The sequence below is a fragment of the Typopeltis vanoorti genome, chromosome 14 (assembly GCF_054136105.1).
Source record: "Typopeltis vanoorti isolate ZY-2024b chromosome 14, IOZ_Tvanoo_1.0, whole genome shotgun sequence".
NCBI classification, from domain to species: domain Eukaryota; kingdom Metazoa; phylum Arthropoda; class Arachnida; order Uropygi; family Thelyphonidae; genus Typopeltis; species Typopeltis vanoorti.
In genome coordinates, this window is record NC_143562.1 from 119,684,517 (window position 1) to 119,700,197 (window position 15,681).

At 36.9% G+C, this 15,681-nt stretch overlaps 1 protein-coding gene across 1 annotated transcript in view; it reads right to left on the reverse strand.

Moving 5' to 3' along the window:
• The window catches only part of LOC150099861 (pantothenate kinase 3-like), a 192,492-nt gene that overhangs the window by 13,149 nt on the left and 163,662 nt on the right, over nt 1-15,681 (reverse strand). The window contains exons 7-8 of the mRNA XM_090403411.1: nt 11,545-11,668; nt 3,542-3,667 (exon numbers count right to left, since the gene is read on the reverse strand). Coding sequence (XP_090259537.1) covers nt 3,542-3,667; nt 11,545-11,668 — 250 coding nt within the window. The remainder of the gene's footprint in view (nt 1-3,541; nt 3,668-11,544; nt 11,669-15,681) is intronic.

Sequence of the window (15,681 nt, forward strand, 5' to 3'; positions counted from 1 at the left end):
GTGCATACTGTCACCACCATCTTTTCCATCACCTGGTCTATAGCAGCACCCAATTGTATATTTAGTTCTGCTAGCCACAATCTCACACCAGATGGCCTCAAATGTGCTCTTTTCTCTATCCTGCAATTCAACTTCTATTCTCCTTGGCTGGAGCTCATCAGCTATCATCAACAATACTCCTCCCCCCATTTTATTCTCTCTGTCATTCCTGAACACACTATACCCATCACATTCAATCCCACTAGTTATATCATCTACAGTCAGCCATGTTTCACTAATACCTGTGGTCTGGAAGTGCCAACCATGGCCCAAAACTCTTCCTTCTTGTTCCTAATACTCCTAGTATTAGTGTACATGAATTTAAGACCCCCATTAGCCCCAACCCTACCTTGATGCCTTATATTAACTATCCCACTCAGATTTGTTGTCCTTATTTGCTCTGGCATATTATATTCATTCTTACATTCAACTGCCTCCATAAGGACTGTATCTCTACCCCCCCCCCCCTAACAAATCTAGTTTCCCTGAATTTGCACATCCACTACATTCAGCAACACTTTCTCAAGTCTTCTTACACCATAACCATTCAAATGCAAGCCATCCATCTTATATAGATCCTTTCGCCCATCAAACTCACTCCACACATCCACAAATTCCACACCACTTGTCATACATAACCCACGCATAAAGTCATTTGCAATTATAGCCCTCCTTTTAAACATTTCACTGTCATACCATGGCAAAAGACTAATCATTCTAACTCTCTCACTCTTTTCTTTTGCTACCTCAAACAATTCATTCAGGTCTTCTATCATTTCCATTTTATCTCCTTTCAAATCATTCGTACCTGCCACAACAATCATTTCTTTCACCCTTTCCTTTTGCTCTCTAATAGACACAGTTACGTCCTTTATGGTCGCACCATGTTGGTACGATTTTGTCAAATCCTCTACTAACACACCTCGTACTAACGAGTCTCCATACAGCACTCTATCCTTCATTTTGTTCATGTTCACATTCATACGTCTATTGTTCCTGTCATACCTTTTATTATTGGTTGGTTCATTCAGTCTACTTTTGTTCATGCACTCTAGCTGCTGTTTTGCTCTTTCTATCGCACTATTCAACAACGCGATCTCACTCAATGCATCTATCTCATCTTTTTTGTTCTCTGAGAAACCATTTATACTATCATTCACACTTTCTACATTCACACTCTCACAATTTTCATGTACAACCTTGCCGTTTCTTGTCATATCCCTGTTTCCTTCATTCTGAAGGTTGACAAAAATATCACACTCACGATCCGAAATACACTTCAATTCCGCATTCTCCCTACATTTTCTACACACATTCAATCCTTTATTATCATCTAACCACACTCCGACCGCACTCCGCAAAGCGTACATTTCACAGCTAGTACACTGACTCATTTCTTTTATGCTACCGTTCTTTGATAACGATGGCGAACCTTCATTACTGGCCGCCATTTTCCTTCGCACAGGTGCCATACTTATCTGTGACGTGTTTTGTCAAATTATACCCTAATCTTTAATAATTATTCAATTAATAAATAAGAGGAAAAAAAGTACAAACATCAGAACATTTAAGTACTAAATATAATTAAATAAAATGAAATATAACTAAATACAGTAACTTAGCTTCGTTTTGTCTTCCACCGTTACGCATTCGATTCCGACGGTACCAAAATATATTATATCGCGACAGCAACTAACTTCCAAAAAACAACCACTGAAGTAATCTACTTAGGCACAATTTTTAGTGAAGATGGTAAATTAAATATGGAAATGGACAACAGAATCAACAAAGCTGGTATGGTAGGAAGTCAATTGAATAAATTCATATGGAATAAGAGAGAAATTAGTCAGAACACTAAATTAGCTGTATACAAGACGGTGCTCAAACCAGTTTTAACTTATGGACCAAGAGCTGGGTCAGAAGTAAAACACTTGACTAGAGACTGCAGATATGAGAGGCCTGAAGAGATGGCATCAATGGCAATATCATATCAAAAACGAGGATATTAGGAAAGAACTAGACATTGTCAGCATCTAGGAATGTGTTGCAGAGCTAATCTCAGGTGGTAAGGTCACTTAAACAGAATGGGTGAGGAAAGATTAGCAAAACCAGTGTTCTCTGCCAGGTTGGCAGGAAAACGACCCAGAGGAGGACCATGATATAGGGGGATTGATACGGTACAAAGTGCCTTAGATGATAGAAATATAAGATCTGATAATGTTGGGGTCTTGACAAGTAACAGAGTGATTTGGAGGAAAATTGTAAATAGGAAGTTAGTAATGATGTGAGTTTTTCATGTAGTACTATCATATCCTGTACACCCCACTTGAGCGTACATGTCAGGAATTTGATGATAAAGTGTTAACTATTTTGCTTTTACAACACTTGTAAAATTTACATAGAAAGCACATGATATCACATGTTGGTGACCAATTTGTACATCCTTTATTTCTTTCTCCCCTTTCAGCATGAATTCACTATTCTTGGCACATTGCTGAGGTTGGTTCTCTGAAGGGTGGGCGCACAATACCTCACTTGCACACCTGTTCTCACCTTTTAGGTTATGCATTAAAACGCTCTCCGAACATCATCAGAAGAGGGCATTTCACTTAATTTATAACCCATCTTTCATATATCTGCTACAGTCACTTTGAGAAATAGCAAGCTTTTTGCTTTGTGAGAAAATAAATTATACTTCAATTTTATTCTATTTTTTTTTTTAATTGATCCTCTCATTCAGCATATTGTAAAATGGATACATATCATTTTGCTACTTGTATTGGACTTAGCTGTAGATTATCTCAAGTAGCCTAGCTCCCACAGGTTACCTCAGCTATCAACACTGGTCTAAGTAGTGACCCTTCCCATAATTAACTGTAACATTATATACACATTTAATGAAGCAGTCTGATGTGAAATTATTACCTTTATACAATTAGCCAAGTCACAAAGACATAATTCAAGTATCTTTTTTTTTCTCTCCTAAACTACTTGCCAACACCCACACACAACCATTGTGCTATAGGTTCAGTAACCTCATCTCCGAGATTAGTGTAAAGATTGTCAGAATCACCAGAGACTGATACATATTTTACAAAAATATGGTTTGCCTGAATCTAATTTGTTCTTTTTTTTTTTTCTCTTGCATAAAACTTTTTTGGAGTGTTCAGTAAAGAACTAAATAATTCCTCTGGTGGTTCTGACAATCTACACTAATCCCAGAGAGAAAAAATATTGTGGGATAATTAATTTATTGGCATTAGTAGCTAGGTTTAAATTATACAAGAAATTACTTATAAATCATCTTGCTGTTCCAGGGTAATAATTGTATGCCAAAGCTCTCCTATGAGACTTTAATTAGTCCCACACATGAGATGGCAGCGTTGTGCACATGTATGTAAGAGAGGTTAAAAGAATTTGAAGGAAAAAAAGAACTCTTCTTCAAAAGTTGGAACTTTCAAACTTTCTCTCACATGTATGGGGGGGGAGTTTGACATCTTACCTCATGTTCTAGGAATAAAGCTTTTAAAGTTCCTCTTGACCAGAAATCCATTGCATATGCCAGTAACTTCATGGAGATGGTATTTACCCTAAGAAAATTTCCAACAAAAACAACTCGGTTGATGCCCTGAAAAGACATGAAAATAGCTTTCTTTTAATTTTTATTCTCAAAATTTAATTAATCAGAAATAAACAGAAAATATCAAGAAATTGCAATTTTAGAATCTATGGTACCTTGTTTCTGCTAATTTCATCCAATAAAGTAAATGAAATTATTAGGATATCTTCCCCTCCTTGTGTGTTAAATTAATTCTTATGTAAATAATAAAACTGATCAGGAACTTCTCCCAGTGGGAAACTTTACGGTGACGATACTGGTCCTTTTCCTTCCATATTCTTTGCTGTACTTCTCCATTTTTTTTTTTTTTTTTAATTCTATCTTTCAGACCCCTGTGACTGGGTTGTAACCCATAGACATCCAGACCAGAAAGGAGATCTAGCAGTCTTGTATTACTTTGGCAAGAGGCAGTCATGGATGGTCTAGCAGATCAATCAGCTGGTTGACATGCTACATTATTGGTATAGCATCTGTGCTTTTCAGATAGTGGGTATTCTATATGGCTCCATAGTAGGTAAGATCTCTGACACTTGCATGAATCCTCCATCCTCAAATTTTTTGGGGGACCCTCATAAGGCCACAGTCATTTACAGATACTGTAGATACCTCATCTGATAACAGAAATAAGAAACAAAAGGCATCTTACACATATAAATATACCATTATTTCTCATCATCCATGCAACAGGTGAAAAGGCAATAGGGAAAATATCCCTCTACTTTATTCAAAACAGTTTTAAAAAAAGCTACATTCTGGTAATATTCTTGTTGAAACATTGTGTCAAAAACACAAACTACTCAGGGGAATATCAATTATAGTAACAGCCATACAACACATGTAATATCAGAATAGAATCTCCTTGATGTTCAGGAGGATATATCTTTAGAGATTAAATTTCAAGGAGTGACAGATGAGAGACAAACTCCCTGGTGTGGCTCTAGCAGAGCATGATAATAAATCTTGCTCTGCAAAGTACGAGGAAGACCATCCACGCCAAAAGTGGAAGAAAAAAAAAGTGATATAAAAGACCAAATAGAATTTCATGAGGATTTAATGGAAATGTTGTAGATACCGCATCTGGAAAAAATGGACACTTGTGTATTCAACATTATTATATACTGATATCTCATCAGTATCTATTTCTAAATTCTTATACAGGAACCTTCTCCTCCTGTATCTCTATCTCTTCATTCAATGTAGTAAGCATGGGTATGATGTATTATATACATCAGGTTGACAGATATTAGTAAAATAAATACTACATTTGAACAGTTGCATTTTCTCCTGACACAAGTGTACTAATTGTTTAATTAAGTCATTCTTCCATATCACCTTATGGATCTCCTGTTTAATAAAGTTGCACATTCATTTCACTCTAGTCCTATTATTTTGTCAAACGTGGCCACATTTTGATACTGCATCATTTAAACATCTCAAAGCTTCTTATTCAATAACTGATACTATGGAAATGAGCATGGTATTCTCCCGAGTTTATCATAATTTTCAGCTTTGTAGTTCAGCATGTAACCTCCATATACTCTGCTAATTTTTGGGACTGTACAGCATGATCACTGTCACATCCTTAACTCGATCCAACATAAATTCTAATAAACAGCTAAGTTGCAATTAAACCAAAGAAGAAAAATTAGTCCTTAAATCTCTAAAAAATAACCATACCATCATTCTTGATTAGACAGTATACCTTGAAAAAAAAATAATAAACCAGCTGGTATCCAACCATAACACCAGTTGGTTAACTACAAACCATAAAAAGAAAACAGAATTAATCAAATCAGTGGCCAGAGGAAACAAAGCTATTACCTCATTATACCTGCACTCCCAGAATTTATGACTTGCCTAAAATACACTAAGCACACCACTATGACTAATAGCTGAAGGAATCAACAGCCCCAATTACCTCTTAGCCAAGAAACTAGTGGCGACACTCAAGGAGTTGGTAGATCATTCCCCCTCTTACATAAAAAAAAATATATATGTACAACACTAACAAAATTAAAAACATCACACTCAAAAACGAAGATTTATTAGTCAGCTTTGACATAACCGCCCTTTTCATTAATGTCCTGATCAACGATACTATTCTTCTCAAACAGAAGATATTTCTGCCTGATATCACAGCCCTCTTTTACGGCATACTTTATGCGACAAAATAATTTCTACCTGCAGAAAGAAGGAACAGCCATGGTCCCCCCCCCAGCTAGCTTTAGCTTCAGCAAGCCTAAAGCCTGGCTCAGATGTGTTGATATTTTTGCCATTTGGGCCCACAGCCATGAAACATTAAATAAATTCCTAAGCCACCTGAACAAAACACAAACTTATCCAATTTACTATTGAGATTGAAAACAATAACTCTTCCTATAATAAATTTAGTTTAATCCTTTAGGACTGAGGCAAATCATGGTAAAGGTGGACTAAACTCTCATCACTTATCTTAGTATCTTCCATAATGCAAATTTCTGCTATAATAATAATAGACTATAATAAATCTAACCAAGTGGAAAAAAAACTTCTAACATCTTTCTCTAAATCCAGAGTAATTTAATAATAAGGTGAGACACCTTTTGGCAACTCGTATAGGTAAATACGACTTCTCCATTACTTCCACCTTAGCATCATCACCTCTGGGTCTGGCTCCCACTGATGAGACCTCAATAAAGGTCAAAACCGATCTGGGTAGTGGCCCTTCCCATAATGCATAGTGGCCCTTCCCACTTTTACCAAACTTTTGGTAAAGTTTGCACTTGACCAAACTTTGTTTGCTTACACTTAGATAAAGGATTAAACTAAATTTATTATAGTCTAACCATGTGGAAAAAATCTTCCAACATCTTTCCCAAAATAACTCTTCCTTTTCTTGACACTTGTCATGTCTTCTCTCAGGCTGCCTTTCATTCAATGTCTGCTGTAAACCTACACATAATGGCCAATACATACTGCCATCCAATACAAAAATTACGGGTCTTCAGCAATCAAACACAGAGCCCTAACAATTTGCTCTAATGAGCAGAAGGAATATGAAATAATTTGTCAGACATTTATAAAAAAATGGCTACAACAAATAAACAGTTTGCAAAATCATCCACAATAATACCCTTAAAAGCAAAAAAATATTAAAAAAATGTCATATACGTTACGAGAATATCAGAAAAAAATAATACACTACATAAATACAACATTAAGGCAACCTTAGTGTTGCATTTATGTCAAACCTCCTACAATAAAAAGTATACCCAGCTCATCTAAAGATCCCCTTCCCTACTGTAAAATTCTTGTACAAAAGGGGAACAGGAAGCACCATCCTCATAAGAAAAGATGAACATAAATGCCACATTAAATTCCTCCACTTACTTCAAACATGTCATTAGAATCAACTGAAAAGGCACCAAGTCCATACACTGCACCAAAAACTGATTTGAAAGAAAGTTCAAGGCAGCTTGTGTGATTCTGAAACATCATCCGAATCTAAACAAGCATGATGATTAATAATTCCAAGAATCTGGAGGACCTATCTGCAACCTACAGGGTGTTCGGGATAAATTTGACATATTTATAATTAATTATATTTTTCCGTAAGTTACATGTATTAACACACACTTCTCTTCATTTAAAAGTTTGGACCCTTCTTCATTCATATACAAGATGTCAGAAAGGATGGATAGCTGGAACCCACCTGAATCATGGAAGAGAATAACTTGTATCATGATGATTCGTGCCCGCCATCAAAATAAGGATATTACGACTGCTGCCCAATGCTCCCTGAATACAGTAAAAACAATCAGGCATGAACTAGAGACTTGCAATGGTGACTACGAGGATGTAGCAAGAAGAAAGATCCCTAGCAGACGATCTGATTGCGTTCGTACAGCAGAATTCCTCGCAAATCTGCAGGAACAGGTGTTGAAGAACCCTGGCATTGGAATTCGGGCTTTGTTCGTGGAGTTGCTAACTGTAGTCAAGCCCTGGATAACAAGGGTAGCCAATGGTAGGCCGTATGTATGGCAGCAGGATTCGGCCCCTTGCCACACCTCTGGGAAAAGTCAAAAATGGTTGTCTGAAAATTTCTACGACTTCACCAGTCCAAATGTTTGGCCTCCAAACTCCCCAGACCTTAACCCCATGGATTATTTTGTATGGGGCGCAGTTGAAAAAGACACCAATCGCACTTCCAGTAATACAAAAGCCCAGTTAATGGATAAAATTAAAACAGTTTTTGCGGCTCTTCCCAGGGAGACTGTAGCATCAGCTTGTTCGAGGTTCCGAAGCAGAATTGAAGCTGTGATCGATGCTAATGGTGGTTATTTTGAGTAAATCTTGTTGATAGTATTGTAATTAACTCTGCCTGTAATTTTTTTTTGTCAATTCATTAAATTTAATAGATACAAAGAAGATTTTCTTTTTCCTTACGAAACTGTCAAATTTATCCCGAACACCCTGTATATAGCATCCAGAACATGATGGCAGAACCCCAACATAAAACCGTAGTCTACTTTAAAACTCATTTATTTAGATTTTGTTATCATCTGTATGTATATCATAAAAATTATACATAAATGCCATTTTATTTTGTTTCACCAGAAGTCAGGCTAAGGTAAATGATTAATAAAGCATTTGGATTTATCTTACTTTTGTGTAATGTCATGTAGTTTGTGTCCTGTGGATATGTGTTTTCCTGATGATAAGGTTGAAACATCGAGTATTATTTTCATAATTAGAAGTAAAGTAACTACTCCAACATATGTTTGTCTCCATAAATTTTTCACAATAAATGCTGACCACTGCGTAACCTTAAAAGAAAGTTTATTGAAGAGTTACAGGTTATAGTTGTTTGGGAATACTTCTGGAGGAAGGCTGTTCAAGAGGTGGATTGAATAAAAAAGGATAAATAGAAGCTGGTTTAGTGTGTTTGCAGTTGCACAGTAAAGACGGTGCTGGGCAGCTGCAGCTCTTGCATTAACAGTTGCAATAGAAAGTGAAGGAATGATGGTTTCCAATTCACAGGAGCAGTGACCATGGAAGTATCCGTAAAATAGACAGTGCTGAAACACTGCCTGTAAGATAGAGGTTGAAAGGGAGTCTGTAAGAGAGGGATCATCTGTGAGCTCAATTATCCACCTCTGGATTCGAGGATTTTAAGTGAAGTTTAAGGTGCACCACCCCAAACATGTGGGCAGTAGTCTAAACATGGACAGATTTGGGATTTGTATATACTGAAGAGTTGGTTGGGTGTAAAATAGGCTCTTGAACAAAACAGTGCCAAGTTTTTTAGATGCTGAGGAGGTTATTAATGTGATATGTTCATGCCAGGAAAGTCTGGAGGTAAACCTGATCTTCGCTGGTGATTTGTGTATTAATGAAAATAGGGATAGCTCAGCTGGGATCTGTTTTGCATGAGAAATGAGAAGACTGTGTTTAGTGGCATTGAACATAAGGTCATCATCATCCCATTGGAGGATAGTATTTCAGTATTGTTTAGCTTCTTGGGTAAACTCAAGAAGCTAAATATTCCAAATCAGCTGCTTGCAGCAATAACTATGATCTATCAAAGTAACCAATGAAGTCTGTCAAGGATGCCCAATGTCACCGCTGTTATGTAATTTATATATTTGGAAGAAAAATATAAAACCTGCATTTAAATTGAATCATGGGCCTATACTTAATACCCTCTTGTTTGCAGAAACTAAATAGTCATAGCAAGAAGTGAACTGCAGAGATCAGTTTACTTATTAAACATCTGCTGAAAACTATGGAGTGCAAATATCAGACAAAATATCTCCAGTCAGAAATAAAATCATGATTGAAAATAAAATTTTAGAACAAATTAACTGCTTCAAATACCTCAGATGTGCTATATATCATCTTTGTAAAGGTAACAGGAATGTTCAATAATATTTTCACACTTAACCACCAAGTTCAGAAGCATACAAGAATAAGAGTTTATAAAGTTTTGGCAAGGCCTTCTTCTACTGTATGGAAGTGAATTATGGACCATTAAAACTGCAGAAGAAAAAATAATAGAAACTGGAGAAATCAAATTCCAATAAAGAACAGCAGGTTATACTCTGGGACAAAAATGCATAAATAACTAAAAATAAAAAATGCTGAAAGAAATGGATCAAACATATTGATCTATTTCTGTCATGTCATTGTATTTTCAACAATGAAAATAACTCCAATACCACCCAGTTGGAGGACACAGAAGTCAGAGACAACCAAACACTTGCAAAAAAAGTTTTAGAAACACACGCAATACCATACTTAATACCAGTGTTTCCCAACCTTTTTGATGTCGTGGGCCCCCATAAAATCCAAAATGGAAATTTTTTATATTTTCACATATCATAAAGATGAAGTAATAAATTACAATTTTACAACACTAAATGTGTCATTTATGACAATGCAATACTGTTAGAAATAGAGATATTCAGAAGAATATGAACATCAATTAGGCCTAATGTGATGGCTGGTGCTGTTTTTCAGACATCAACTTTCGCATGTCAGGATCAAAACTGGATAATTTCAGACGTAGATCTCGTTCCACATTAACTCTGTTCCTATATTTGTTTTTCATATATACAAGATGAGAAAATATTGTCTTGCACAGATACTAGTGGCAAATGGCAACAGATGTCTTACAGTCCTTTTGGAAATTTCAGGGTAAACAGACTTAGCTTGGAACCAAAACTCCAGTAACAGTAACGAAGGAAACAGCATTTTGAACATTGATTCACAGGACAGCTCCATAAGTTGTTCTCCTTTGATGGAAGGAAGTTCATATTCCGAGTCTAGAAAGAGTAACTCTGTTCCTATATTTGTTTTTCATATATACAAGATGAAAAAATATTGTCTTGCACAGATACTAGTGGCAAATGGCAACAGATGTCTTAGTCCTTTTGGAAATTTCAGGGTAAACAGACTAGCTTGGAACCAAAACTCCAGTAACAGTAACGAAGGAAACAGCATTTTGAACATTGATTCACAGGACAGCTCCATAAGTTGTTCTCCTTTGATGGAAGGAAGTTCATATTCCGACTCTAGAAAGAGTTTTCATCCAGTCATGTTTTTCAGGACAAAGTGGAAAATACAGACATACTTGAGATGCCAATGACCTCATATGTTCAATCATACGTTCAACAACATCACTAGAAAGGGGTTGTTCACTGAAATCACTCAGGGTGTGAAAGGAATCGTATTTTCCTTTCTCGATACAGCTGCAGCTTTTGAAGGAGGTGAGCGATCTGGAAGTGATGGACAGAGACTTGAATTTGCAAAAATTATAAGAACATCCCAACAGATTATGACAATAATGACGACATTGCAGAAGCAAAATGGTTATGGTTCCATTGCACAAGGCTTTGATATCAGGCCACTTATGGACTACTGTGTGCAAATTTGGTTGCCTGGTTTTCAAGGGGATGAGAATGTATTGCAGAAGGTCTAGTAAGTTAGTGCTAGGTCTATAGAATATCAGATATGAGAAGGTGAGGAAATACAACTTGTTGTATTTCCTCAAAATAAAATACAAGTTGAGGAAATTCACAGGGCCTTGTGAATAGAAAAAGGGGATATGATTGAGACATAAGTTGGTGAGGAGATTTTTCATTAGAGTGGAGGGTAGAACTAGAGGCTATCCCTCAAAGCTGTATAAGGAGGGTGTGAGCAGATTCTTTCCATAGAGAGATTGGCAAGTGCAGAAACTGAATGGGTTTAAAGGTATGATTCAATGATCTTTTCATGAGAGAGAGTGTAGACCTCTGGCAATGAGTCCTTTGACTCCATGGAAATCAGATGTTAATAATAATTGGTTCTATTTACCTGTTGTATACTGAATCACATGAAAAAAAAAAAGACATTAAATAAAAATATACCTCATTTACTGCACACATGCGAGCAATGGAACCAATATTATTTGTGACTGTAATTAGAGTTGCTCTTGCAAGATCTTCTTTTGAAGCTAATGACCTCTTATCTTTGCTGTTCATATTGCCAAAACTAGAAACAAATGTGAAAGTTTCATTTATATATATATTTTTTTTAAATATATATATTCTGGTAAATTGTAAATTATTATAAAAACAATACTCTTAGAATTTACTTAACACAGAAGGCAGGGTAATAAGCATTTAGCTTTTGCTTCCTTCTGTTCTAATAATATACAGGGTGTCCCAAAATTCACGCGAGATTTAAATTTAGCACCATTTGTGCGGTAAAGTGTTGCCAACGAGAAAAAAAGACAGCTGACAGTTCAGGGTTATTAAAAATGGAGTGCTACACGAAAGAACAACGCATTTTCATTGTTGAGCAATATTTTAAAAATGAAGGTTTGGCAGCTACAGTTCGCAATTTTCGTACAAAATATGGTCGGAATAGTGATTTAACTTCATCAACTGTGAAAAGATTAATTAAAAAATTCAAGGAAACTGGATCAATTAGTGATCTTATACACTCCTCTGGCCGTCCTTCAACAAGTCGTTCAACAGAAAACATCGAAGCAGTTCGTGAGAGTGTTGCTGAGAGTCCAGGAACATCAATTCGGCACCGTGGTCTTGAATTGGGCATTTCAAGAAGCTCTCTACAGCATATTCTCACGAAAGATTTGCATCTTTATGCTTACAAAGTTCAATTGACTCAAGAACTGAAGCCTACTGACCACACACAGCGAAGAGAGTTTGTTGAATGGATTATGGAACAACAACAAGTGGATGCTTATTTTTCGAACAAAATCATCTTCAGCGATGAGGCTCATTTTCATCTTGATGGCTTCGTTAATCGACGAAGGGGTTCAGAAAATCCACGAGTGATTGTTGAAAAACAAATGCATCCACAACGTGTCACTGTTTGGTGCAGATTTTGGGTTGGAGGCATCATCGGTCCATTCTTCTTCGAAAATGCTGCTGGTAAGGCAATAACAGTTAATGGTGCTCGCTATCGTGACATGATAATCCAGTTTTTTGTGCCTAAATTGCAAGATATGAATGTGGACAACGTGGTTTCAACAAGACGGTGCCACATGCCATACAGCCCGAAAAACAATTCAATTACTGCACGAGTCATTTCCTGGTTGTGTAATTTCCCGTTTTGGTGATTGGAATTGGCCGCCCAGATCATGTGACTTAACGCTGTTGGACTTTTTTCTTTGGGGTTTTTTGAAGTCTAAGGTTTATGCCAACAAGCCCACGACTTGAAGGAGGAAATTGAGCGCTGTATCAATGAAATTCAGCCACATTTATGCAAAACGGTCATGGAAAATTTCGACAAAAGAGTGCGTATGTGCCAGCAAAGCTGTGGAGGCCATTTACCCTATATGCTATTCCATGCATAACCCTATACTGTATACTTTATGAATCAATAAGAAATTACAATTTTTAATTAAAAACCTGTGTTTTCTATCAAAATTACTTCTTGCGTGAATTTTGGGACACCCTGTATATCCTATGCAAAAATAAATTAAATAAAAACTGTGATGCAAGTTTTAAACTTTGACTAGTTTAAACTTTCTGAGAATTCAGCCTTTTCAGAAACCATGCAAAATATTCTAAATATTTTTTTGTCTATAGTTATGTCTCACATTAGTAAAACCTGCTTGACAGAGGAAGATATCAGTGCACAAATAAAATGTGACAAGTTTCAGTATATTCAGGAAGAACAGATGCGATAGGGTGTGTGGGTGAGATAGTGAGGATTTTTGCTAATGATTGCAGACTTAAATCCAACTGGAGTTAACCTCCAGTGGCAGTATGAGTAATATAGGTAATGAGTTCAAAGACTGTTTGGTGTGAGATAGAGACTAACATGACAAACTACATAATTGGGTATTGTTGATAGACCAGAATTATCTGAAGAGAAATTTAACAGCATAGGCAGATGAATTTTATAGCTACAAAGAGGACTATCATTATGGGCAATTTCATGTGGGAATATAGATTGGGAGAGGGGAGGAGGAAGCATAGGGAAAGAGAATTTACAGAATTATTCAGGGATAACTACTTTAAACAGCATTTGATAGAAAAGACTTCCAGAACCTTATATCTGATAACAGCATCTGAGAATGTCTATAAATGAATTGACTATTATACCTCCATATAGGGAATAATAAGGTAGTTAATTATAATAAATGGAGAAAGCTTGAAGCAATGCCTTGGCATGAGAAACCACACTGTAAAGAAATCAGAAGGACACAGCAATATCTAACTGCATAACCCTAATATGGAGAATAAATCACATAGCAATTAAATGGATGAATAATATTTTAAAGCCAGAGATGCATAAAAAAAGAATATTGGGAATCTGATATTATAAAGAATAACGATGAGACTCCAGAGCAGTATAAAGAGCAAGCTAGGAGAGTGATAGTCATGGTGATAAAGGCCATGCACATTTCTTCAACACCCACCCAGGTGGGTGCTGAAGAAATGTGCAGTAACCTCTTTAAACTCTATGAAGGATTAATTTTGAATAGGCTACAACCCCTAATCGAATCCCATCTTATTGCTGAGCAGGCTGGCTTTAGACCAGGCAAATCCTGCACATCACAAATTCTCAACCTCACTCAATATATAGAAAATGGTTATGACCAAAAACTAGCCACAGGAGCAGTCTTTTTAGACCTAACTGCAGCATATAATACCATAAACCATCTCACACTCAGAAATAAAATATACAGAATAACTAGTGACTATCACCTTGTCTTCCTGATCCAATCACTCTTGAAAAACAGACGCTTTTACATGGACCTGAAGAGCTGCTGGCACCTCCAAAATAATGGCCTCCCCCAGGGAAGTGTGTTACCACCATTACTTTTCAACATCTATGTCAATGATCTCCTCATCTTTCCAGGAACTAGAAATTTTATCTATGCTGATGACTTTGCCATAGCTACTCAATCAAAAAATTTCAAGGCCATTGAAACTACTCTATCACTTGCCTTAAATAGTCTAACCACATACTATACCAGCAATCAACTAGAACCAAACCCCTTGAAAACCCAGACTGGCCTTTTCCACCTTAACAATCAGGAAGCTACAGATTTCTTGGATAGGCTCTAAAATAGAACATTCCTTGAACCCAGTCTACCTCGGTGTGACTCTTGATCGCACCCTCTCATATAAAACTCGCATAGAAAAAACAAAGGCAAAAATGAATGCAAGAAACAATATACTACGAAAGCTTACCTCCTCCAAATAGGGTGCAGACCCTAACACACTGAGATCTTCTGCCTTGGCCCTTTGCTATTCTTCTGCTGAATATGCCTGCCCAGTATGGTCCAGATCCTGCCATGCTGAAAAACTTGATCCAGCATTGAATGAAAGCTGCCGCTTAATTACAGGATGCCTGAAACCAACACCATTAAAAGACCTGTATACTTTGGCTGGTATTGCACCCCCCTTCAATTCGAAGATCTATATTCTCAGCTGATGAAAGAAGCAGACAAATAAATGATAAACACCACCCACTATTCGGCCAGACCGCAGTGCCCCAAAGACTAAGATCCCAACATAGCTTCTTGGCAACTGTTGAACAACCGAAAAACCTCCCAGAGACAAGACTTCAACAATGGCTTGCACTATATCCTGAAAATAATACTGGTATTCCAACAACCGAACATCTTCCATGTGGTGCCCACTTGGAATGGAATACTTGGAAAAGCCTCAACAGACTGCGAACGACAGGACACTGCAAACAAAACCTCATCAAATGGGGCTATCTCACTGGCCTGGACAGTTGTGAGTGTGGAACAACCCAGTCCATGGAACACCTTCTTTTTTGCCCCTTTCTTCCATCACCTTGCACAAAAGAGGACCCTTATATCCTGCACAGAAAGAGCAGTTGATTGTGTAAGATACTGGAGGAACATCTGACCATATTTGTTGTATATAAGTTATGTATAGTTTCCTTTTTTTTTCATATTTAATTGAAAGGCCAGGCCATCCTCTATGCAGAAAAGCTACTTCTCACCATTTCCAGGGATGGGCCCTTTGTCCTTGCTCCTTCCCCTTGTTCTACTG